This window comes from Balaenoptera physalus (genome assembly GCF_965194825.1).
Source record: "Balaenoptera physalus genome assembly, chromosome: 2".
Classification (NCBI taxonomy): Eukaryota; Metazoa; Chordata; class Mammalia; order Artiodactyla; family Balaenopteridae; genus Balaenoptera; species Balaenoptera physalus.
In genome coordinates, this window is record NC_138883.1 from 110,322,340 (window position 1) to 110,349,275 (window position 26,936).

The 26,936-nt window shown below is 36.5% G+C and overlaps 1 protein-coding gene and 1 long non-coding RNA gene across 8 annotated transcripts in view; one reads left to right on the forward strand and one right to left on the reverse strand.

Annotated features, from left to right (window-relative positions):
- The window catches only part of DPP8 (dipeptidyl peptidase 8), a 61,589-nt gene that overhangs the window by 11,780 nt on the left and 22,873 nt on the right, over positions 1-26,936 (reverse strand). For all 7 annotated transcript variants that reach the window (XM_082446026.1, XM_082446022.1, XM_082446024.1 and 4 more), the window contains 12 exons: positions 22,254-22,427; positions 21,261-21,429; positions 17,526-17,636; positions 16,730-16,858; positions 16,114-16,175; positions 14,320-14,420; positions 13,480-13,657; positions 12,439-12,598; positions 8,818-8,897; positions 5,324-5,476; positions 4,937-5,072; positions 3,685-3,830 (listed from right to left, as the gene is read on the reverse strand). In XM_082446026.1, coding sequence (XP_082302152.1) covers positions 3,685-3,830; positions 4,937-5,072; positions 5,324-5,476; positions 8,818-8,897; positions 12,439-12,598; positions 13,480-13,657; positions 14,320-14,420; positions 16,114-16,175; positions 16,730-16,858; positions 17,526-17,636; positions 21,261-21,429; positions 22,254-22,427 — 1,599 coding nt within the window. The remainder of the gene's footprint in view (positions 1-3,684; positions 3,831-4,936; positions 5,073-5,323; positions 5,477-8,817; positions 8,898-12,438; positions 12,599-13,479; positions 13,658-14,319; positions 14,421-16,113; positions 16,176-16,729; positions 16,859-17,525; positions 17,637-21,260; positions 21,430-22,253; positions 22,428-26,936) is intronic.
- LOC309654381 overlaps positions 22,434-26,936 on the forward strand; it is a 198,033-nt gene continuing 193,530 nt past the window's right edge. The window contains exon 1 of the long non-coding RNA XR_014260207.1: positions 22,434-25,562. This is a non-coding gene — a long non-coding RNA (uncharacterized lncRNA). The remainder of the gene's footprint in view (positions 25,563-26,936) is intronic.

The window sequence follows — 26,936 nt, forward strand, 5'->3', positions numbered from 1 at the left end:
CCTCATTTTAGTCACTTTGCCATCCTCTTTCCCAACAATTATTCATAACACTTCCATTATATGAAATTATGTAATTTATATGTCTGCTTGTTTATTATTTTCCTCATTAATCTCCATGAGGGTGGGACATTAGTCTGACTTGTTCACTGTGGTATCCTCACTGCCTAGAATAGTGCCTGGTACATAATAGGAACTCAATAACTATTTGCTGAATGAATGAAAAACAGACATAGGAGAATGATGTTTTCCCTTTCTACCTTGGGAGGAGGGGTTTGGTGGGCAAAGGTGCTTGTTTTTAAAGGGAGGGAGCTGAAAAAAGAAGTATTAGGCAAGGAACACATATATGAACATATAAGAAAACTAATTCACTTCTTTGCCTGCTGTCAATCACAGAAGGTGGCCTCAATTGCCTGATAGGAACATTCTCCCCCAGAGCCAGTGTTTCTGCCTTTGCAGCCTCCAGGCCTGCTTCTTCTTAGAAGGAGGTACTTAAACATAATACCCTTCAGCACTAAGAATTCAGAAGTTTTCTTCAGTATCAATTCTTCAAAACCTGTGTTCTGCTATTTTAACTTGCTCTCTTGTGCATTTATGTTTGCAGAACAGTGTCTGGCACATAGGAAGTATCATAAATATTTGTTAAATAAACATTTTTAAACACACTACTGTTATCAATGAAAAGTTTAAAGAACTAAGCCTTGATGACTTTAATGGGAAATATTTGTTGCTTTCCTTGGTTTTACTTTTGTCCGACTACAGACATTGCTGCATTTAGTGATGAAGTAATTCACCTCATGTTATGAATTGTGGCACTGTTGCTATTCAAAGGATTCCCACTTTGACCTGAATATACACCAAGAAAAAAAAAGGTTTGGACCACTTATGTGATTTAATCAAATTTTGCAAGGTTATTGTGTGCTATTAGAAAGATCTGATCTTACATTAAGGAGCCTCTTCGTAACTAATCCACATGGTCATCAAACATAAGGATGAATGATCCCCCAGTGGGTTGAAGTGCCAAATGCATTCTATCATGCAAAGTATTATGGGGAAATCTCCCTGCAAACTGAATAGCAGATTCTCCTGTGGTCTCGCCAAATATGAATGCTTCCAAAGAACACTTTGAGAAAGAAACTGTTCTATAAGTGCAAAAAAATACAGTTGGATTCATAAGGTACTCCAAACAATTAAAGAATTTTGTTTTTACTACATGGCAGGACTTTATTATGGTAAAACATGAATTTTAACCATTTTAAGTGTATATAATTCAGTGGTATTAAGTACACACTGTTGTGCAACCATCATCACTATCCATTTCCAGAACTTTTTCATCATCCCAAACAGAAACTTCAAACCTATTAAACAATAATTCCCTAACCCTTCCCCAGTCCCTGACAACCTCTATTCTACTTTCTGTCTCTATGAATTTACTTCTTCTAGGTACCTTATACAAGTGGAAAAATATAATATTTATCCTTCTGTGCCTGGCTTATTTTACTTAGCATAGTGATCTCAATGTTCATCCATGTTGTAGTATGAGTCAGAATTTCCTTTTTTTTTTAAAGGCTGCATAATATTCCTCTGCATACCACATTTTGTTTACCCATTCATCTATCAACGGACACTGGGGTTGCTTCCACCTTTTGGCTATAGTGAATAATGTTGCAATCAACACTGGTGTACAAGTATCTGTTTGAGTTTTTGCTTTGAATTCTTTTGGGTATACATCCTGAAATGGAATTGCTGGATCAGATTATAATTCTATGTTTAACTTTTTGAAGTACTGCCATATTGTTTTCCATAGTAGCTGCATCATTTTACATTCCCATCAGCAATGTATTAGAGTTCCAATTTTTCTACTCCCTCACCAACATTTATTATTTTCCTTTTTTTTTTTTGATAATAGCTATCCTAAGGGGTGTGAGGTGGTATCTCATTGTGGTTTTGATTTGCATTTCCCTAATGATTAGTGATACTACCTTTTCACATGGCTTAGACTTTTAAAACTTAATTACTAATATAAGGAGTCCTTTAGTATTAAAAATCTAAATAACCAGCTAGCTAGTTTTTATAGTGTGTTTTCCACATATCTCATGTATCATTTCTTCATTGGGAAGGAGAAACACCCTTCTTACTTAGTCATAATATCAAAATAATATAACAAAACATGTAAAGCTTCTGAGAGTGTCCTGTAATTTCTCCCCTGAATTTCTTTGTATTACACCTTTTCTTAAGTTTACAAAGATTTGGCTCAAAGTTTTTAAGAGAAGTCTAATTTAATTCTTTCATAATTTATGTGTAGATGACAATTATACAAATGTGAATCACGTTTTGTTTGTAAAACACACTAAACAATGGCAAAGTGATTTAACTTGATATATGATGGTTATTGCTGAGATGTTATGGCTTATGTAGTTACTTTTATTTTTTGGATAACTTTACATCTAGATACATTTCCAGATCTGAATAACTGGGTATAATTATAAAGGATATTTACTGAGTCCAAGAGAGTTGTATTAGAAAAACATTGTAATTATATTCTAATTTCTACAGGGTCTCAGTGTAAGATATATAACCAAGATTAAACATTTAAAAAAATTACCAATTTACCAATTCACCTATCCAAAATACTTTACTCTGACAGTCAGTAAAATTTGCTTAATATTCACATGCTAATATTTAAGGTGGAAACAAGAAGATCAAGGTGCAAACTTCTTACAGTGCTGAATAGCAGTATAGCAGTTGCCTTAACTAGCTGATTAAAGTATTATAGCTTGGGTTTCCCTGGTGGTGCAGTGGTTGAGTCTGCCTGCCAATGCAGGGGACACGGGTTCGAGCCCTGCTCTGGGAAGATCCCACATGCCGCGGAGCAACTAGGCCCGTGAGCCACAACTACTGAGCCTGTGTGTCTGGAGCCTGTGCTCCACAAGAAGAGAGGCCACGACAGTGAAAGGCCCGCGCACCGCGATGAAGAGTGGCCCCCGCTTGCCGCAACTAGAGAAAGCCCTCGCACAGAAACGAAGACCCAACACAGCCAAAGATAAATTAATAAAAAGCCAAAAACCCTTCTAAAAAAATAAAAAAAAAATAAAGTGTTATAGCTTGTTTGAGAGATGTGGCCTTAGAATGAAGAGACGGAATTCATTAGGCTACCAAGGCTTTCAAAAATATGTTAAGACTCTTTATTTACCAAGACATTTAATTATTTAATATCATTTCCAAAACAAGTTCTCTACCCACAAAACAACATATTTACCTACTGACATATTACATTCCCCATGACAGTTACAGTCCTCACTGTAAATTAAGAAATTGACATTGAGGGAATTCCCTTGGCGGTCCAGTGGTTAAGACTCTGTGCTTTCACTGGCGAGGGCCTGGGTTTGATCCCTAGTCGGGGAACTAAGATCCCACAAACCGCGTGGTGAGGCCAAAAAAAAAAAAAAAGAAGAAATTGACACTGATTTTCGAGTTAGCTATCTAACAAAACCCAGCTTCCTGAACTCCTAAATTGGATAATTAGGGCATAAGCCAGAGTCAATAATAGCAGAGGCTCAGCAATGCTCAAATCTTAACTTAAACAATTGACCAGACATTTAAAAAACAAATCACCTAAAAAAAAGAAAATGAAAAAATACACACACACACACACACACACACACATATGTATATAAATATGCCCACCTGAGGACCACCATATATAAACAGCACAGTCGGGTATTTCTTTCCAGGTTGTAGATCATGAGGTTTGTATAGCATCCCATACAATGTAAATCCAGTAGTGCTTTCAAAAGAAAAAATTTCTGGAGGGGTATAGTCAGGAAGAGGACCTGAGAGGAGGTAACACAGTCTGTAAAAGGAGTTCTTATGGGAGCTCAGCAATCTGAGAGCAAGGAAAAGATACCATAAACCCACCACTCTATACACAAATAACTAACCATCCCCCCCTTCAGATGATAAGCAAGAAATCAAGCACGAAGTTATCTTTAAAAAAGTAAATCTAGTGAACATATCAAATTATCTATTTAAGAAGCAGACACAAAGTATTATGAACAATCCTTGGAGCCCAGGAGGTATTCACACGCAGAACACAAATACTTTGTGCTCGGTTTGTGTAACTTATTGATGGTTAAGCCATATACCTGATGGGAAACTGAAACCACAAATTAACTTAATCAATTGGTTTTCCAAAGTGATATAGACCTATACTAAATCTGTGCATACTGGATGATGTTACACAGTCTAAGCAGAGATCATCACCATATCACAAATTCTGATTGTGGACATCAGAACATACTTATACCTTGTGGTTTTGCGCTAATTTCTTAATCCCTTAGGAGATATTTAAGAGTGAAAATACCTAACAGGAAAAAAAGGATTTGGGGATAAAATGAATTAAAAGATATAAAAAATTAGTCCATTCTTCATGTTTCAGAAATCAAGCATTTTAAAAATAGGTAATTCACAGTGCTCTTCACTCCCATACAGAATGAGTGTTCTATCTTTTATTAAGATGGCCATTACAAGCAAGTGCTGTAGAAGTTTAAGAAAGTGACCAGCTAGGTATTCCTTAAAACTGCGGCTTCCCTGCTCAAGAGTCTTACTAGTTCAGTATATATTACCTTCAAATTCAGTTGTTTATCTGGGAACTCATCCAAACATGTGAATAAATCACTTCCTAGCTGGTATCTTGACTATTTTAATTTTATTTTCAAAAAGGCCTTCCACACTTGCTCCTGCCTGGAGTAGGAGGTAACCAGTCTTATTTGATAATTGATAGACTAGGAGGGGTGGGATCAATCAGGAACCCAGCAGCTCAGGGACAGGTGGTGATAAGAAACGGGAATACTCTGTTCAGGAAATGTGGACATATGACACAGGTTTAGTGCCCTAATGTACTAATCCTACTTAAGATCAGGCTCAGGGAAATGAGTACCTGCTGAATCCAAAATGGTGGCCCAAAATTCCTTTGTTTTGCAGGTTGGGTCATCTTCAGGACTTGAGAGCTTGTAAAGGGACACACAGTGTGGATTCTTCTGGTTACTATACTTACTTATAAAGAAGTCACAATGCTAGAGAAAGGAAAAACAATTACTTTTCCCCAGGGAAAAGTAAAAAAGGTTATCTGTTGCTACATCTGCACTGATGCTACAGCTGGAGTATGGTAAGAGTCTGACCATTTATACACATAAACAATTCTAAAGTTAAGGCTAACGTTTCTGCAGGCCAACTTCACCAATCTTCACATTACTGAAAAGGAGTATTACATGAGTAGAGGGTTTTTTATATGAAAGGAAACCCTTTTCAAACAGGGACTTAATACCCGGCTGATGCAGCAAGAGTGGGAATAGCCACGGTCGGTCAGCCTTGTCACCTCTCCAGGATTTACATAACTGACCACGTACAGGTGATGTTCTAAAGGAGAGTCTTTGGTGCCTTCAAAATATACCAGCTTTCTGACTTCATCAACCTGGATCTGTCAAAATAACAACAAAAAAATCAGTGCTAGTATGACCTTGGCAAGACCAGTGATTTAACAAACAATATCCAATTTTATTCAGAATCATTTGAGTCACCCTTTGCCTTGTGCCTCTTTTTAAAAATTTGTCACCAATGTTAATAAGCTTGAGTTGGTTTTGCTCATGTCTTATAGCTAAGAATAGATCCTGTCCAGAAGGTAAAACGATGTCCAAGTTGCATGCTATTGGTAGTTTCCTATATGGTTAGAATGTGTACTTTTCTTAAAATACAAAAATTATTTCATTAAAATTACAATCCTTTACAGAGAAAAAAATACCTATATTACAGCTCAGGTCAACCATTCACACACACTTAAAAGAGTTTAATTTTAGCATCCTATTTCTCAGTGCAGTATTATCTTAGGCAGTGCTTTTTTAGTCTTTTGTACAAATTTGCAAAAATTTTTTATCTATTGGGCTGGGGAATAACTGAACTCAATCACTCAATCAGTTTCAATACTGGTATAGTTTATAAATAACTATGAAGGATCTTTTAAGTCTTCATTCAGAACTCAAAAGAACTGCAAGTATACTCATAGCTGAATTCACTTAATAGTCTTCCTAAATTACAGTAAGATTCTAAATAAATGGCTTTTATTGTTCCTTTTCAAAATCTTCTAGCAGCCTACTCAAATGATGTTTAATAAAATTCAAACTGTTTGGGCTTCCATGGTGGCGTACTGGTTAAGAATCCACCTGCCAGGACAGGAATAGAGACGCAGGCATAGAGAATAGACTTGAGGACACAGGGAGGGGGAAGGGTAAACTGGGATGAAGTGAGAGAGTGGCATGGACATGAATACACTGCCAAATGTAAAACAGACAGCTAGTGGGAAGCAGCCGCATAGCGCAGGGAGATCAGCTTGGTGCTTTGTGACCACCTAGAGGGGTGGGATAGGGAGGGTGGAAGGGAGACGCAAGAGGGAGGAGATATGGGGATATAGGTATGTGTATAGCTGATTCACTTTGTTATAAAGCAGAAACTAACACACCATTGTAAAGCAATTATACTCCAATAAAGATGTTAAAAAAATAAAAATAAAAATAAACAGTCAAAAAAAAAAAGAATCTGCCTGCCAATGCAGGGGACACGGGTTCGATCCCTGGTCCAGGAAGATCCCATATGCTGTGGAGCAACTAAGCCTGTGCGCCACAACTACTGAGCCTGCGCTCTAGAGCCCGTGAGCCACAACTACTGAGCCCGCGCGCCTAGAGCCCGTGCTCCGCAACAAGAGAAGCCACCCCAGTGAGAAGCCCGTGCACCCCAACAAAGAGTAGCCCCAGCTCACCGCAACTAGAGAAAGCCCGCGTGCAGCAACGAAGACCCAACACAGCCAAAAATAAATAAATAAAGTAAATAAATTTATTAAAAAAAAATTCAAACTGTTTTATACAGCAAAGAAAACACAAGTACATTTCTAAAAGCAAGTATTTTTAAATGCCACGTTTTCTCCAAGAAGCTTCTTCTTAGTCATTATAAACATTTTCTTAGCATGCATGGATAGAGAAATAAACACACTTGACATTAAGTAGACCTATATGACACAGACAGAAAGAATACAAAGGATAAGAAGTGGCAGAACAAACATTCATGAAGCTTCACAGGTATGTGTTAATCTGTGCAAAACGTCAGGACTGGTTCTGCTCTTGACCTAGCAGTTGGAAGTCAGGCCTCTCAAAACTGCATAAATAACTGGTTAATTCCTCACTCCCCTTTTCTTTGTTTCATGTAGCAACTTTACATGAAACACCTGAGGGTTTCAGCATCACATGAATATCAGAATCACCTGAGGGGCTTGTGAAACAGATTGCTGGGTCCTACCCCCAGGCTTTTTGATTCAGGAGGTCTGGGGGGCGAGGGGGGCCAAGAATTTGTAGTTCTAAAAAGTTCCCAGGTGATGCCGATCCTCTGTGGTCCAGAGAACACACTTTGAGAACCCTAAGGGGCACATGGGTTTAAAAGCCTCAAAGATTTACTCAATTATGGTCATTAGAAATCTTTGGGTGTGAACAGGTCACTGGCAAAAGTAAAGAAGGGAAAGGTAACTTGAAAAAAGTAAAGCAAGAATAGAGAGAAAATAGAAGAGTAAGAAAGAGAGACACAAGCACATCACATAAATAAGTATGACATAAAGAAGAAAATTGATGTACATTATGGCAAGCAGTAGAAAGACACTTAGGTTGCCCAAATAAGGTTCAGATCTGCATAAACACAATTTTGGGGATTCCCTCAGTATTGTCCAACCATTACACAGCATGAAGTTTACATTAGTGTAAATTTTTATTATCAGAACTTAGAATTACACTGTAAGATTTTTCTCAGGTGACAATAACATCCAAGGTCCCCAAAGAGAAAAAAATATATTGAATATATAACCAAAAGGTCATGTGACACTCTCAGTGGAAACGAGACTTTAAAGGTCGCCTATTATATTCTAAAGTTTTTACCAACAAAAACAAACCTGGGACCTGGATCTTCATTCTTTCTCCTTAATCACCTTGGGGACTACAAGTGACTTCTACAGTAGCCAGTATATATAATCCTTCAATAAATCTCTGAATCAATTTGAGGAAATCACAGGCCTTCACTAAATCCTGGTAGCATACATCATCTTAACTGTACGTATCACACATAAAGGATGGCTTTCTTAGATATCTCATGAAACTGACCACCTAACTGAAAGTTGAAACAAACACAAGGTACTATAAAAGGCAAAAGAAATAAAACTAGAATTCACTGAATTACTACAGAAAGCCATATGTATGCCAAGAGTGAAACAGAGGGTGGATTTCCCTCCTCTTCTTTATCAATCTACGCTCTGTACAAATGTTCATCAAATTCTGCAGGTGGTAGATGAAACTTCAAATTTGTGAGATAAGATAAACAGGTGAATGAAACAGCATCACTACTTCAGAAGTAGTAAATGCATTTTCTAATGTAGAAATGACACAAGTAGTCTATAAGAGATTTAGAAATAATTTTCAAACTATATCATAACTCACTTTATTTTTTTTCATAACTCACTTTTGCTAGACTTGAAAAGTATGGACCAGCCCTTCCCTTATTAACACTGTATTTGAAAATGGTGACCTTTAATCACATCTAATACCAGGGTTATAAAATGGGTGAGATTTATAATTTAAACTAAGACTCTTCTTTTCCAACAAACTGGGTTCTTTTAGGCCCTAAAAATATTTTCAAAATACTGGGGTCATATGAAGTTGCACTATTGATTTTTAGTACTGCATACACACAGCCGATGTTGACTAAATATATCAGTAGAATAAAAGAACATACATTAGATCCATGCCGGCCAAGAACTTCCCATTCACCGCTGGTAATTGCTATTTCCTCTTTGACAGGGCACTTGAAATCACCTGAAGATAAACATAATCATAATTCAGCACTCTATACCAGACTACAAGCAAATGAAACAATGAAAAATAGTATTCTAAACTCTTTTTTCCAAAAAGGTAACACTGAAAAATTCAAAGTTATGTCTGGAGTAATGAAAATGTTTTGCAACTAGATAGAGGTGGTAGGTAGTTGCATAACTCTGTAAATGTACTAAATGCCACAGTTCATTTTAAATGTTCACTTTAAAATGGTTAATGTTATGTGAATTTCACCTTATAATAAAGTCTAAAGTTAAAAAAAATTCCAAGTTATGAGTCTTCATAATAATAATGGAATAATCCATGTAAATAAAGTGAAAACAGCATAATAGATTCTTATGGCAAAGACAGAAAAGAACTCAAAAGCACTTGCATTCCTAGACCTTTGGTTAGAAAGATAAAAAAATCTAATGGGTCAATAAGGCATTTCTTCCAGAAATGCAATAAACTACTTAAAAAGCCAGAAAAGGAAAATTTTAATACAATTGTTTTTCATTTGCCAAAAACAAATTGGGTATTACCACAGTCAATACCAACCCGTCTCATTTATCTTTATAAGATTCTGTCTTGGTAGATGAGGCTCTCTCAGTGGCCTAAGGAGAAAGTTAAAAAAATGGAACCACTGCTCTATGCCTAGCTGCTACCAGCTCTGGCTCTGGGGAGTGACAGCTGAGGACAAGCTGAGATGGTGAGATGATACAGGATCTTAAGTAGGGTCCTACTCAAGTTAAAAAAAAATAGACTCCTTTTCTTTTTCTTAGATACAAAAATTCAACTTAGTATTTTAAATTTTATCACCAGAAAATAAATATTATTTAACATATAATAAATACTAATTGGGACTTCTTTGGTGGCGCAGCGGTTCAGACTCTGTACTCCCAATGTAGGGGGTCCGTGTTTGATCCCTGCTCAGGGAACTAGATCCCACATGCATGCCACAACTAAGGAGCCCACCTGCCGCAATTAAGACCCAGCGCAACCAAATAAATAAATAAATATTTTTTAAAAATACTAATTGTTACACATTATAGACACTTATGGAAGAAAGGAGGGAAGAATAAAATAAAATGGACATCAAGAAAAGGAGGAAGATCTGGAGCAAGAAAGACTAAGTATAAAGGAGGGAAATGGAAAGAAGAGGTAGACAAACTGAGGGGCCCAGAAACAGACACTGAGAGGGAACAGAGGCTAGGTGTTCTGAGAAGAACGTTAGCTAAGGTGACAGCTCTTCTTATTCTTCAACAGGAGTATAAAATTTTAAGTTATCATCTTTCTATCACTGTCCCAAGAATGTTGTTTTAGTTAATTAACTACTATTCATAGCTCTTTGACCAGTCTTCATCACTAAACTTTCCAGAATTCCATAAGTAGATTTAATTTCTGAACAACAGAGGAACTGGTAAGGGCAATTTCATGCTAAGGGCCAAATTAAACTAAGGGTCTTAGGGAAGAAATCTCCATCTTGGATATATAAGCTCCTGTCTGATTAAAAAAAAATTAGGCTAAGAGAAGGAGCAAAGTCATAGGCAGTATTTACTTTGCTGTCCTAAGATGTAGCTCACTGTTTCCCAAGTAAGAATGATATTTAAAAGGCCATGTTGAGGGCTTCCCTGGTGGTGCAGCGGTTAAGAATCCGCCTGCCAATGCAGGGGACACGGGTTCGAGCCCTGGTCCGGGAAGATCCCACGTGCCGCGGAACAACTAAGCCTGTGCGCCACAACTACTGAGCCTGCGCTCTAGAGCCCATGAGCCACAACTACTGAGCCCGTATGCCCCAACTACTTTAGCCCGCATGCCTAGAGCCCATGCTCTGCAACAAGAGAAGCCACTGCAGTAAGAAGCCCGTGCACTGCAACAAAGAGTAGCCTTCGCTCACCGCAACTAGAGAAAGCCTGCGTGCAGCAATGAAGACCCAATGCAGCCAAAAATAAATACATTTATATATATATATAAAAAAAGGCCATGTTGAAAAAACAACCCAACTAAAAAGTTGGCAAAGGATTCAAATAGACATTTCTCTAAAGAAGATATACAAATGGCCAAGCAACATGACAATGTTACTAATCATTAGGAAAATGCAAATCAAAAGCACAATGACATACCATTTCACACCCACTAGGATGGCTCTTACCAAAAAAACCCCACAAAACAAAAACCAAACCAAAACAAAAAAAAAAAAACTATACCCAGAAAATAACAAGTGTTAGCAAGGATGTGGAGAAATTGGAACTTCTGTGCACTTCTAATGGGAATGTACTAAGGTGCAGCTGCTATGGAAAAGAGTATGGTGGTTCCTCAAAAAATCACAAAAAGAGTTACCATATCCAGCAATTTCACTTCTGGGTATATACCCAAAAGAAATGAAAGCAGGGTCTGAAACAGATGTCTGTCCATCCATGCTCATTACAGCATGATTCACAACAGTCAAAAGGCAGAAGCAACCCATCTGTTCATGGATAGGTGAACGGATAAACAAAATGTGTTTCTATATACAATGGAATATTTATTCAACCTTAAAAAGGAAGGACATTTTGACACATGCTACAACCTGGCTGAAGCTTGAAGACACTATGCTAAATGAAATAAGCCAGTCATAAAAGGACAGACCTGTATGATTCCACTTATATGAGGTATCTAGAGTAGTCAAATTCATAGAGACAGAAAGTGGCTGCCAGGGGCTGAGGGGAGGAAGGAATGAGAAGTTACTTATTTTCCACTAAATTGGGTATTCCTTATTGGATAGTTTCAGTTTTGGAAGATGAAAAATGTTCTGGAGATGGATGGTGGTGATGGTTGCAGAACAATATGAATACACTTAATGCCATGAAACCGCACACTTAAAACAGTTAAAATGATAAATTTTGGTTTGTATATTTTACTACAGTTTTTTAAAAATGGCTATGTTGAGTCTGTTAAGTTACAAATGGCAGTAAAGCATATAACATAATATAATTAAATGCCTACTATTCCAAAACAAACTCTATATTATTAAAGTAGAAAACCATAACTCAATTTTTTAAAAACACAGGAGTATTCAATGTACCATTTCATTTTTCCTAGGCTTACACATTCTGTATTACATTTCCCAGAAGGAAACCAATCACTTTTTAAAAAGAAACTAACTTCAGTTGACATAATATTTAATTTCACTTTGGGAAACATAATTACATCAATCTGAAGAGCTATACCTATAAATCAACTTCAGTGTAGATGCAGACAGTATAAAAAAAAATCTAGTATGCACAAATATCTAATAACTTTGTAATGTTTTAAAACTAGCTTTTTTAATCTAAAAATTATATGAGCTCACTTTAAACAAAATGTATAGTTAAGGCAAAAACAGAAAGTAAAAATAAATAATCCCAATACCCAGAGATTACCCACTATTAATAGTTTATTATGTATCCATCAAGAACTTTGTGCTATGCTTATAAAGTACACAAAAAAGACATTACATTACCCTGCCCCTCCCACCTTCTGCCCCCAACGTTTTCCCCTTTTTAAATAAAAAAGGATTTCTTACTTGGGGCAGGCAGCCCACCACTAGATCGTTTGTATTTGCTCTCCTTTAAAATGGATGTGATTTTATATAAATGTCGAAAACCTGTTTTGCATTCAGAGGCAAAAATAAATTCAATTTCATCTTCATGACTTTGGGGAAAAACATGAAAGATGTCATGGATCTGTAAAATGAATAGCTTAATTTACTATACACATTAATGAAAATACTACATAAACAATTCAATTAAGCCAGAGAAAGAAGAATTACTTGATAAACATACTCTGAAATATAAATAACTGTCAGGCTAGGGTGTATGGTATATGTACAATTAGAGATTTTGCCTGGGCCTTTCACGTTTCTCTTACTTTAGTCAAAGACTTCATCTATTGAGAAATAAATGTTTCCAAATGGAGAAAAAAGAAAAATATGACCAAAAGCTGTTTCTTACTCACCATCTCTGAAATTCTTTGAAACATGGCACGAAGTTTGTTTAATGATATAAATCTTATTACAGAAGTGATGAGGAAAAATGTCTTTTACTTCTCTTTTCCAGAGAGAAATATTCTAACAGTTCAAGGGAAAACAGATGTTCATCTGTTTTAGGTGAATCATATGAAGCCTATATTCAGCCAGGGAGTGAGCTAGCTTTATTTATTTTGTATCTTGTTTAAGTTTTTTCCACTAAACTGGAAAATGAAAAATTCAATCCCAAACTGTTATATTTTGGTATAGTTTGCCAACTTAAAAGAGAAAGTCTTTTCTAGACAGGATTCTTGTGGTCCTCTCAGAGGCACTAATGAGGCTGTGTTTTCAATATCTGATGTGTCCAGAAACAAGGGCAATTCTGCAGTCAGGGAGATGTCATTTCAGTTTGTACCTTTTATGTACAAACCATTACCCATTCTGGAACCAACATTCCAATCTGAAAATGTTCAAACTAAGCAAATAACATTCAAGGTTACTTTGAACTCAAAAAATTCATTTTGATAGTTTGCTATCGAGCTTCATTTGCTTTAGCATTCTGAGAAAATATTCAAACCAAGTACAAGAAAACATGCATACATTTATCCAGATGTCTGTTGTTTCTTCATAGATAATCAGTGGCGTCACAGAGTCAGGCACTAACTCGATGAGTCTCTGTCTTTCCATGGCATCATCTTCTACTGGGATAAATAATTCAGGTGAGATCAACACTATCTGTAGGCGAGTTTGGGAGCGATCTAGTAGGATAGCCCACGCACTATTTAAATAAACAAAAGAAAAGCACAAAATAAAGCACACTCTTCAGAAAATGAATATTCCACTAATCCTTCCCCTAGCACCCATCAGTTATTTCTATAATCACAATGAAAGTATTGCTTTAGTATATGTTAAATTATCACTTACAAATGGCTAATTAAAAGTATTAGCTTATTCTACACTTACTTTTAAAAGTTAAGCTTGAGTAGAGTTTTTAAAAGTAGTTTTCTTTAAATTTCCAAAATCACAGATGGCCTTTGAAATTGTTTTCTCCCTTTAATGTCGATAAATGTCTCGTGAAACTCCTGTTGTCCACATTAGACACAGGAACTACATGTAATCATCTTCACATAAGGCTCTACAAATATTTCTGCTTAATTATTTATTAGAAATATACATACTTATATGTGAGCCTAAAAGTCATACAATTTAACCACAAATAACACTGTGAAACTGTGACTGGCTAAGAGACAGAATTAAAATGCAATGCACCTATGCTTATAGGATTACAAGTCCACTTAGTTCAGGAAAAATTCTTTGTGCAGAACTATCTACACTTCAGATTTACTTGTGAAGGCAGCTCCAACGGAAAGGAAAAATCTAACAGCAGACAGTTCTGGGTCCTAAATTATTTGTAAAGAAGTGGCAATTTAACATACGCACTATTTTCCCTCTGGAGTCCATCCAGCTCTGGCAATATATTCAACTCCTTCAAACAGAATCTCAAAAGGCTGAATTAGTTCCTTATCTATGACATCTATAAGCTATTAAAAAAGAAAAAAGGAATCTAGTTATAGAAGACTGAGATAAGTAACTAGCTTATTGGTCTACTTAAATCACTATCTTTAACAGCATAACTTTTTCAGTCTTAGGTACACAGGATTAACAAAACCAGCAGTAAGTCATGGGTTACCTCTACTGGTGCTCTTACATCTAACAAGTTCTAACTACAAGAATTAGCATAGTCTAAAAGTCTTTTCCCGTGAGTTTATACTAACAGAACTCTTGATAATAACTGGTAAAATCAGATTTTAATCACTTTATAGACTCTAGTATCTAAGAAAAATAATAGTCCCTAGTTCCTTATATTTTAGCTTAAAATACTATTTTTGTAATATATTAGTGAAATGGTCCTGAGAGCAAACTTTTTTCCCTTAATAGTCTAGCTAAAACAATTTTAAATATACTTTTTAAAAAATGGACAAAGGATCTGAATAGACAGTTCTCCAAAGAAGATATACAAATGGCCAATAAGCACACGAAAAGATGCTCAACATCATTAGCCATCAGAAAAATGTAAATCAAAACTACAGTAAGGTGCAACTTCAAATCCACTAGGATGGCTAGGATAAATAAAATGTGGTATATCCATACAATGGAATATTTTTGGGCGATAAAAAGTAGTGAAATGCTGTTACATGGTGCCAACATGATTAGTGCTTGAAAACATGATGCTAAGTGAAAGAACTCAGACTAGATACTGTATGATTTCATTTATAAGAAATGTCCAGAATAGGCAAATCCATAGATACAAAGTAGATTAGCGGTTGCCCAGGGTTGGGGGGCATGGAAAGGTCTGGGGATGATGATTAAGGGATGTGAGTTTCTTTCAGGGGTAATGAAAATGTTCTAAAATTGACTGTGGTGATGGCTGCACAATTCTGTGAATATACTAAAGGCCATTTTAAACTTTAAATGAGTGAATTGTATTGTATGTGAATTATATTTCAGGGACTTCCCTGGCGGTCCAGTGGTTAAGACTCTGCACTCATAGTGCAGGGGGCCCAGGTTCAATCCCTGGTCAGGGAACTAGATCCCACATGCCACAACTAAAAAAGATCCCGCATGCGGCAACGAAGACCTCACGTGCCGTAACTAAAAAGAACTGGTGCAGCCAAATAAATAAATAAATATTTAAACTGTGTATATATATATATGTGTGTGTGTGTGTGTATATATATATATATATATATATATATATACATACACACACACACATATATATAAATATATATATATATAAAATTATACCTCAATAAAGTTGTTAAAAAAGTCTAGCAAAGACGACTGTTTTTTAATTAATTTTGTGTGCATTTAGCTTATAAGCATCTGTCTAAATGGAAAGTAGCAGTATAAAAGAAATGAGGGATATTTAATCTACTGTCAACACAGAAGGTAACTCACCAGTCAGTAACCACTATTTAAGAAATACTGATCTGGAGAATTAACACAGGCAAAGAGGAAAAATACTGGAAAGGAGTGGTAAATATGCATATCCCCATATTCCTATCTTGGGAACCAGCAGAAAGTTTTCAAAGTAGAAAATTAGGTCAACCTGAAATCATGATCTGTAGATGTCTCAGCAAGTTCAACAAGTCCAAAAAATAAAAAAGCATATCTAAAATCTCTATTGACAGACTAGTCAAATGATACAAAAAGTTAACATTTTATACTTACCCTTCCTTCAGCATCAATCAGTATTTCCGACATCTTAAAAGTGACTTTTGGATTTGCTGTGCCTTTAGAAAGAGACATAAATGAACAGTAATGCATATCCAAAATTATTCAAACGAATTTTGCCAGATCAATCCTTTTTATACTTTAGTCAAATGAGGAATGTTGCATATAGACAGGACTTTATTGCATAAGAATCTCAAAACTCCTTTTCAATTCATAATTTTTAATATGGCTATAAAAAAAAGAATCTGAAAAATATCAAGAGTACGTAATGAAGGGGAATTCGTATCATTTCACAATTGAAATGCCTTAAATAGCAATATGGGAAAAAATTACTAATTTATTAAGAACATAATCCCTTAAAAATCTTTATTTCCAAGCAAAGGTACTTCTTTATTCATTTCTTGAAATAATCAGTTTTGTGCACTTCCTCACCTTTGAAATAATTAAAAAGGATCAGCCTGTAATTTAAAAATCTACTTCAGAGACACTTAAACAACCCATCCTTACTAAATCTGTAAAATATCCACGTTGACCATACCTTTGGATGAATGCAGAAAGAATCTTGTTTGAAAAGTAGGAATGAGTGAATATAAATGCCAATGGAATACAGTACCTGTTTTAGGATAACGGAATGAATCTGCCCTCCTTGTTTCCAACATAGGGGACGTAACATGAATAATTTCCACTTCGGATTCATCATTTTCTTCATACAGAATTCTAAGAATTTTACTGCCACTGGGAGCTTAAAAGGAAATTAAATATTGAAAATTTAGGAGAATTATGCCAGAAAGTAATCATAATTGACCATTCCCTCTAGTATTATATCTCCCATAGTGAAAAGCAGTTTATACATAAAACATGCTGCCTTTTATGTATAGAGTATATGTACAATGTATTAGGCTAGAATGTAGAACAAATTTCTAACCAGATCACAGTCAAAAAGTTTGAATGCTACTGCTTTAGAGAGCTGTTTCTCAGCTAGTAAAATACTTGTGAATACACCAAGAAAAAGAAGGAATTTGTGCTCTTTTTTTCTGATCCATTCATACACTAATTTGGCCATCTGTTCATGCAGACTCTAGTCAATCCTATGTTTTTTATAGCAACTCCCATTAAGGGGTGGTATTTTTTATTTTGCCAGCAATGTTGCCACCAACCAGCTTCTAGATGAAAAACTGGCAAGGAGAGTTGAAGGACTTGGGGTACTGAACCACAATACACCTGTTTTTTATGAGAACTCATTATGGTGAGATATAGCCTGAATATTCTAAATAACTACTGGTGGGATCCAATCTTCATCACTTCAGAATCTATTATTCAGAATTAAGAATCTGTGCAGTTAACTAATTGGTAGTTGAATCTCATAATACTTTAATTGACCTATAATATATTATTTTGAAGCCTCTTACTTGTTTCAGCTTCTGGACACCACCAATAACCAGAATATCTATCAAATTCTTCTTGAAGAACAAAGGTAGCAACTCCAGCTGATCTGGGATCCTCTTCCATGTTGGCTAGCTCTAGACAAACATAAAGGCAAAATTATCACAGAAGTTCTCTATCTTTTCATAGGTACAAAGCAGAATGATTCCATTTATTCTGAAAGGCAGCTATAGTATAGTGGTGAACTGTGGAGCCAAATGGACTGAATTCAAATCTGGGTTCCATCATTTACTAAATGACTGACCCTGGGCAAAGCATCTGATCACGTTCCACTGCACTACCCATTTATAAATGGGAATAAGAACCTACCTTATATGGTTGTTATGAGGATTAAATGAGTTATTTTACATAAAGTACTTAGAACAAAGCCTGAGCCATAGTATGTGTTCCATAAATGTTAGTTATTATTTTCCCATTTAGCTAGGACCATGGGAAAAAGAATACATGTAAAGGGTCATGGTGACTTTTTACTCTCCTACACAGAGAAGCACATCTTTAGACTGAGAATGGGGTCTTACAGATCATGTAATTCACCATTTCTCCTCCCTCCCCTTCCTCTTATTTAACCAAAGCAGATGAGCTTTTATCTGTTTTACACTTAGGTTTCCAGCAAATAGTCTGAAGGGAACTCTTGCTTTAAAAACAAAATCTAGGGACTTCCCTGGTGGTCCAGTGGGTAGGGCTCCGCACTCCCAATGCAGGGGGCCTGGGTTCGATCCCTGGTCAGGGAACTAGATCCCACATGCATGCCGCAACTAAGAAGCCCGCACGCTGCAACTAAGAGTCCACATGTCTCAACTAAGACCCGGCGCAGCCAAAATCAATCAGTCAATCAATCTAAAAAACCACAAAGCCATAATTACGTAAGATTTCATGACATGGGAAAATGTTTACAATATACTTGAATTTAAAAAAGCATATTACTAAATGACATGTATACTGATTCCATTTATAAAAGTGTTATACAAATACATATTTTTTAAAGTGTCAGGATATAAATCAAAATGTGGTCCTCTCCAAATAGTGAGACTATGAACAACCTTTTGAAAAAGAATTGCTTTATAATTTACAAAATCTTAAGTGTACTGTTTACTTTGAAAAATGCATATACTTGTATAACCACACCCTAACAAGACATAGAATATTTCCAACACCCCAGAATGTTTTCTCATGCCCCTTCGCAGTCAATGTCCATTCCTGCCTCAGAAGCAACCACTGATCTGATTTCTATCACCATAGGTTAGTTTTGAATATTCCAGAATTTCATGTAAGTGAAATCATACAGTATACACTTTATGTTTGTTGCTGAGTGATATTTCATTGTATACCACAGTTCTTTTATCCATTCATCTGTTAATGGACATCTGAGCAGCTTCTAGTTGCTATTATGAATAAAGATGCTATGATTATTCTTGTATAAGAATCTATGTGGACATGTGTTTTCCTTTCTCTTGAATAAAGACCTAGGACTGGAATGGCTGGGTACTGTAAAAAATTTATCTTTAAATTTGTAAGAAATTGCCACACAATTTTCCAAAGTATCTGTATTATTCTATACTCGTACTAGCAATGTATGAAAATTCCTCTCCAACATTTGGTGTTCTAATGGATGTGTAGTAATATTTCGCAGTGATTTTAATTTTATAGGCAAGTTTCACTGTATTATGTTCTCTTATCTGTATTTTCTGTATGTTGTCTGAAACAAATGTGCAATATGAACCAATAACCCCTTATCCAAAAACTTTGAGTCCAGAAGTGTTTAGAACTCAGAATTTGGGGGATTTTTTCATATTCATACATCTACGCATAATTATGTCACATCTCCAGCAAGGTAACCAAATACCCTGTAATCAAATATACTAATATTCCTGCAGCAAATTTAGGAATAGGCACACTAAGTAGGATTAAGATTATAAATATCCTCAGGTCAGTTCAGGTCAGGTTTTGCCACCAAATGAGTTTTAGCACCAACCTAATGAAAACTAACCTCAGTTTTCAGAGTTTCTGAATTTTGGAATTAATGATATAGCCAAAACCAGCACTCAGTTTTCTTGGATCTTTCAACTACTCCAAAGTTATACCTTCCATACTGCTTTATATTTTGTTCTCCTTTAGATGTGAGACTATGAATCGCTCATTTATATCTCCCTATCACTTACTACAGACCTCAATTACTAAGATTAATTAGATGAATAAATGGTATCATTTTGTTCTCCCAATAAGATATGTCCTTTGAGAGTAGAGGTTGGTATTAAGTTACCTTTAAATTCCTCTATTATAGGAGGCAGAGAATAAACAAATGCACATGCCAACTGACTACACCCACCCCAAAGGGGACTTTCATTTGGAAACCTACTGTGAATAAGAGGGCTAAGAGTAATGTTGCTTACTCTCTACCTACCTTTCTATCTAAACACACACTTAGGGCTTCCCTGGTGGCGCAGTGGTTAAGAATCCACCTGCCAATGCAGGGGACACGGGTTCGATCCCTGGTCCAGGAAGATCCCACATGCTGCGGAGCAACTAAGCCCGCGCGCCAGAACTACTGAGCCTGTGCTCTAGAGCCCGTGAGCCACGACTACTGAAACCTGCACGCCTAGAGCCTGTGCTCTGCAACGAGAAGCTTGTGCACCGCAATGAAGAGTAGCCCCCGCTCACTACAACTAGAGAAAGCCCACACGCTACAACTAGAGAAAGCCCGCGTGCAGCAACAAAGATCCAATGCAGCCCCCCAAAAATTAATTAAAATTTTTTTAAAATGGTATATTTCACATGTTCAAAAAAAAAAAAATAGAAGCAGTACACTATTTCCCATCTTTCATTCGTATAAAAGCTTTGGAGAAAAACATACACGTCTTTTCTGTGCTTTCAGTACTGCTTAGCATTATTATAGTCACTTCAATAAAAATTAAATACTTCCACAATACAGAAAGTTTTATTTTTCCTATTATGACAAAATAACTAAGCAGGCTCTGCAAAAAGGGGAGACAAATTTTTAGGTAGTTCTTATAGTGTGTACTAGATTTTTCTGTTTGTTTTCCTAAAAACAAGATTAATTTTTTAAATTAAATTTTATTTTAATCAGAACAGTTTTGGGACTTCCCTGGTGGTCCAGTGGTAAAGAATCTGCCTTTCAATGCAGGAGACGCAGGTTCAATCCGTGGTCGGGGAACTAAGATCCCACATGCCGCAGGGCAACTGAGCCCGTGAGCCGCAAACTACAGACCCCATGCGCTTTGGAGCCTGCTCACCACAACTAGAGAGAGAACCCGCACGCCACAACTAGAGAGAAGCCTGTGCACCGCAACGAAGAGCCCGAGCACTGCAACGAAAGATCCCGCATGCTGCAACGAAGATCCCGTGTGCCACAACTAAGACTCTACACAACCAAAAATACAAATTAAAAAAATTTTAAAAAAAGAACAGTTTTGGGGGAAATTCTGGTAGTCTTATTAGGCTAAAAGAACAATCAGGTCAGAGGTGCTACTGTTGTGCTGTCTGAAAATGACCCTTAAAACAAGGGAGCATTATATAGGTGGTACATACCAGTTATCCACTGTACTTTTGTCCTTTTTCATTTTAAAGATTTAAGTTTAAAATATAAAGATCACCCAGCATGCTTCAATTGGAAAATGTAAGCAAAAGCAAATTAAATTTAAAAAATACTTTTCAGGAAAGTAGATTTGAAGAACTTGAATTACCATTGTGCACATAAGTAAGCCTCCTTTCTTCTCTCGTTACAATGTTGGATATCCATATATCATTGCTATGTATAAAAGCAATCCAGTCTGGATCAGCTGGGCATAATTTTGGATCCATCCGAATGTTGGGACAACTAGTCTCCACTAAATTGGGCCGTAAGGGTTGTTGCTAGAAAAGTAAACAACATTTAAAGGCAAGTATCAGGCTGATACATATTTGTTTACCAGCACCCTTCCTATAAAAGGAATAATAATCCCAAGTACAATATCAACTATAATAACTGCTCTCCAGAAAAATGTACTTTCATATGCCTTAACTTATAAGAAAGGACTCATTTTTTTTTCTATGAATTAATAAGCTAAGCATAACAGGAGCAGAAATAAAGACAAAATAAGAGCACTTCATAAATTCTGTTGTCCAAACCTGTTTAAGCAGAGTAATTATCGTTTGTTACATGCTTTTATTAAACACTTATTTGACTATTTCACTTATTAAATATTTCTAATTAATTTTACCAGTATAAAATAATTTGCTCATAAAAATATAATGAAAGCTAGAATCATCACAATTCTATCAGAAGAATAGTTCTGCTATCACATTACAATTGCCTAGAATAAAATCAAACATTTAAAACCATTTACTGAGATGAATCAAGCTTTTAGGGGAACCAAAGAGGGATGCCCTGTGATATCATTATCTTCGAAAATCCACCTCAGCACTTACTCAAAAAATGGCACTGATGCCCTTTACGAATTCTTCCTACACAGCAAGTATTTTTAGCATTTTAAAAATTGTATACTAATGTCACTGAAAAAATTATTAACTCTTAAAATTGGAAATTAATACCCATATTTCTTGTTTTCTTTACTACTAAATCAGTAGTAAACAATTGGTGAAAAGAATTTTTTAGTTTGTTTAATTACCTTTCTGATTTGGACACAAATAACTTTAGGACCCAAAAACAGATTTATCAAGTAGTAACATCATCTTACAGTAAATCCTTGTGGCCCTCCATCTTTTACATGATAAATTCCACTACCAGCTTGAAACAGAAATGTTCCACTTCCTTGGTGATAATCATAAGAAGCAATTCCAACTGTTCCGATGCGTTTTCTTTCTCTCAATAGTTCTTCTTCTCGAGAATACATTCCATAGTCCAGTGTTGCCTAATACAGAAAGAAAGTCTCACATTCCAGTCTTCTGAAAGGTGGCTTTTTGCTTTTAGCACTGAAATTCTAGCATCTCCAATATTATTGAGTTTACATTTTGAGTGATCCCAAAATTTGCCAGCAACTTTAAACAGATTAATTTCAGGAAGTCTGCTGAAAAATTTCTTGGTAAAGGGTCCCTAGATGATTACTGTATACATTAGAGAGCAAGAATTAAGTCTCATCACCTTGGCTTGGCATTCAAGATCTTCTACAACTTAAATGTAATATAGCAGTTCTGCATGCACTTAAGAGCAGACTCTGAAGTCAAGCAGTTTGAATCTAGGCTTTGACTCTCATTAGAAGTGTGACTTTGGGCAAGTAGTTTAATTTCCTCAAAAGTAATTTTCTTCACTTTCAAAGTAGTAATAAATCATCTACTTCAGCTTTGTGAAGATTAATTTAGATAAAAATATGTAAAATGTTTAGCACAATGGTTGGCAAAGAGTAAAGTTCTCAAATATCAGCTGTCATTAGTACCCTTCCACTAATTCACTAATACTGCTTTAATAAAACCTTAGGTCAGGCTTGTCACACCAATGATGTAAAACCCAATATGCGGTGTTCTGCTCCTGGCCTTTGTTCCATCACCCCCCCCCACCCGAGGCCATTTTTCTTTCTATCCATCCAAGTTTTACTGATATCCCAAAACCTTAGCCCTAAATCAACGTTGGCCAGGAAAGTTTCCTGATCCACTATGGTGTACAGTGATCTCTTCTTTGAAATTTATATGAGCTACTATCTCTTTTACTCATTTGGCTATGGTTTTGTTTTTCACTTTTTTTCAGTATTTCTGACTAGAAATAGATTAAAAAAAAAACAAAAAACTTGAGAGCAGAATCTGTCTGATTTTTGCTTTCCTACCTAAAGCATCTGTTAAAATCTCCCTCAAAGAATATTTGTAATCAATGATTGATGATGAAGAGGGACCTTCCCAAACTAAAAATATTATTTGACACATATATAAAATTTTTAAAAAAATATATAAAAAAATCTAATAAGTGCTAGGTTTAAAAATTTACATCCACATCTTCCCTCACTAAGAGCTCTTTATGATAAATAAGGGGATAAATAAAGGAATGGTAAATAAGGGAAACAGACATGGTTTCTGCTACCAAGGACTAATACTATTTTATGTTATGTTATATTATGTTATTTTATTTGGCCATGCCATGTCTTGCGGGATCTTAGTTCCCTGACCAGGGATCAAACACCGGCCCCCCACAGTGGAAGCGCAGAGTCCCAACCACTAGACTGCCAGGGAACTCCCAAGGACTAATACTTTAAAAGTAGCCAAGTTCAGGGACTTCCCTGGTGGTCCAGTGGTTAAGAATCCGCCTTCCAATGCAGGGGACGCAGGTTAGATCCCTAGTCAGGGAGCTAAGATCCACATATGCCGTGGGGCAACTAAGCCCGCATCCGCACGTCGCAACGAAGACCCAGTGCAGCCAAAGTTAAAAATAAATAAATAAATTTTTTAAAAATAAAAAAAATAAAAGTAGCCAAGTTTATATATCTGGAAAAAACCATAATTCGAAAAGATACATGCACCCCAGCATTTACTGCAGCACTATTTACAATAGCCAGGACATGGAAGCAACCTAAATGTCCATCAACAGAGGAATGGATAAAGAAGATGTGGTACATATATACAATGGAATATTACTCAGCCATAAAAAAGAATGAAATAATGCCATTTGCAGCAACATGGATGGACCTAGAGATTGTTATACTGAGTGAAGTAAGTCAAAGGCAAATATCATATGGTATTGCTTATATGTGAAATCTAAAAAAAAAGGGGGTACAAATGAACTTATCTACAAAACAGAAATAGAGTTACAGATGAAGAAAACAAAATTATGGGGCTTCCCTGGTGGCACGGTGGTTAAGAATTTGCCTGCCAATGCAGGGGACACGGGTTCAAGCCCTGGTCCGGGAAGATCCCACGTGCCGCAGAGCAACTAAGCCCGTGCGCCACAACTACTGAGCCTGCGCTCTAGAGCCCACGAGCCACAACTACTGAGCCTGCGAGCTACAACTACTGAGCCCATGAGCCACAACTACGGAAGCCTGTGCGCCTAGAGCCCGTGCTCCGCGACAAGAGAAGCCACCACACTGGGAAGCCCACGCACCACAATGAAGAGTAATGAAGAGTAGCCCCCACTTGCCACAACTAGAGAAAGCCCATGCACAGCAACAAAGACCCAACATAGCCAAAAATAAATAAATAAAATAAATAAATTTAAAAAAAGAAAAAGAAAACAAACTTATGGTGACCAGGGGGTAAGGGGGGTGGGGAAGGATAAACTGGGAGATTGGGATTGACATATACACACTACTATATATAAAACAGATAACTAATAAGGACCTACTGTATAGCACAGGAAACTCTACTCAGTACTCTGTAATGGCTTATATGGGAAAAGAATCTAAAAAAAAGTGGATATATGTATATGTATAACTGATTCACTCTACTGTACACCTGAAACTAACACAACATTGTAAATCAACTATACACTAACAAAAAAATTAAAAAATAAAATAAAAGTAGCCAAGTTCATTGGCAGAAATGTATGTCTCCAAAATTAAACCAGCATACTGAAAGTAAACGGTGTTCAAGGATGGCAAATACATGTGTATACTTGCAAACTTAAAATAATGTCAAGTGAAGTTAAAAATGAGACAACCTTGGAATCCTGCTAAAAATCTACCTCGTTTTTTTATATTCATTGTATCACTTTTTTATTAATTTTTAATTACATATATACATATATATGTGTATATATACATGTGTGTATGTGTGTGTTAGGCTCCAAAAGAAAAAACTAGAAAATTCAATGTTTTGTTAATTCTAATCTTTTTTTTTTTTTTTTTTTTTTTTCAATTTATTTTTGGCTGCGTTGGGTCTTCCTTGCTGCATGCGTGCTTTCTCTAGTTGCAGTGAGCGGGGGCTACTCTTCGTTGCGGTGCGTGGGCTTCTCATTGCGGTGGCTTCTCGTCGCGGAGCACGGGCTCTAGGCGCGCGGGCTTTAGTAGTTGGGGCACGAGGACTCAGTAGTTGTGGCTTTTGGGCTCTAGAGCGCAGGCTCAGTAGTTGTGGCGCATGGGCTTTCATTGTTCCGCGGCATGTGGGAACTTCCCGGACTAGGGCTTGAACCCTTGTCCCCTGCACTGGCAGGCGGATTCTTAACCACTGCACCACCAGGGAAGCCCTAATTCTAATCTTTTTGTTTTAAATATCTTTTAAGACTGTTTCCGTTGACACCAAGAGCAATTTTGAGTATATAATTATATTTTAATTTCTCCCTCTTATTCTCCCTGAACGTCATCAGATTTGATCCATACTTAATATGTCTCAGGTTTGTTTTTTTTTTTGGCTGCTTTGGGTCTTTGTTGCTGCGCAAGGGCTTTCTCTAGTTGCGGTGAGCAGGGGCTACTCTTTGTGGCAATGTGCAGGCTTCTCATTGAGGTGGCTTCTCTTGTTGCAGAGCATGGGCTCTAGGCATGTGGGCTGCAGTAGTTGCAGCATGTGGGCTCAGCAGTTGCGGCTCACGGGCTTCAATAGTTGCGGTGTGTGCGCTCAGTAGTTGTGGCGCATGGGCTTAGTTGCTCCGTGGCATGCGGGATCTTCCCAGACCAGGGATCGAACCTGTGTCCCCTGCATTGGCAGGAGGATTCTTAACCACTGTGCCACCGGAGAAGTTCCCTTAACATGTCTTAATGTTTAATAATCAGAACACAAGACATTTCAGAGCTAAGAAATTAACTTTCACAAGAGAACTCTGCATTTATAACTTTGTGATTATAAAATTTATTATTTGAAAGCGTATCAAGCAAGATGATAAAAAGAACCCTGAAAAAGATCTATTATGAGGAACAAGGTTAGCTTTACCAGATACTAAAAAATTAAAACATGAATAAACAAAATGAACAATGGTACAGAGTAGAAAATCCAAAATAGAAAGCTGAATATAGAAATTAATAAGAAAGAAGTGGTGGGTAAAAGATGAAATGTTAAAATCAGTGATTACTGATTTAAATTTTATCAGTTGGAATTACTGCATAGCCATATGCAAAAAGATAACACTGGATCCACTTCCCACATATTCCAGAAGGGTCAGAGATTTAAATGTTAAAAATGAAACCAACTTCCACTTCTAGCCAAGATGGAGTAACAGGGACCAGGTATGTTCTCATATCTGAAACAACTCAGAAATGGACAAAATATATAAAATCATGTTTTCAAGACACTGGACATCAGACAACAAAGGACAGCAATCCCTGAGAAATGGGAACCAAATGAGGTGTGCCTTACAGTTGTCCCAGATGTTGGTACATGGAGGGGGAAGCCAATGGGTCAAAGAAGAAATCACAGGAAATCAAAAAATACTTTGAGATAAAAGAAAACACAATATACCAAAACTTAAGGGATGCAACAAAAGCAGTGCTCAGGAAGAAATTTATAAC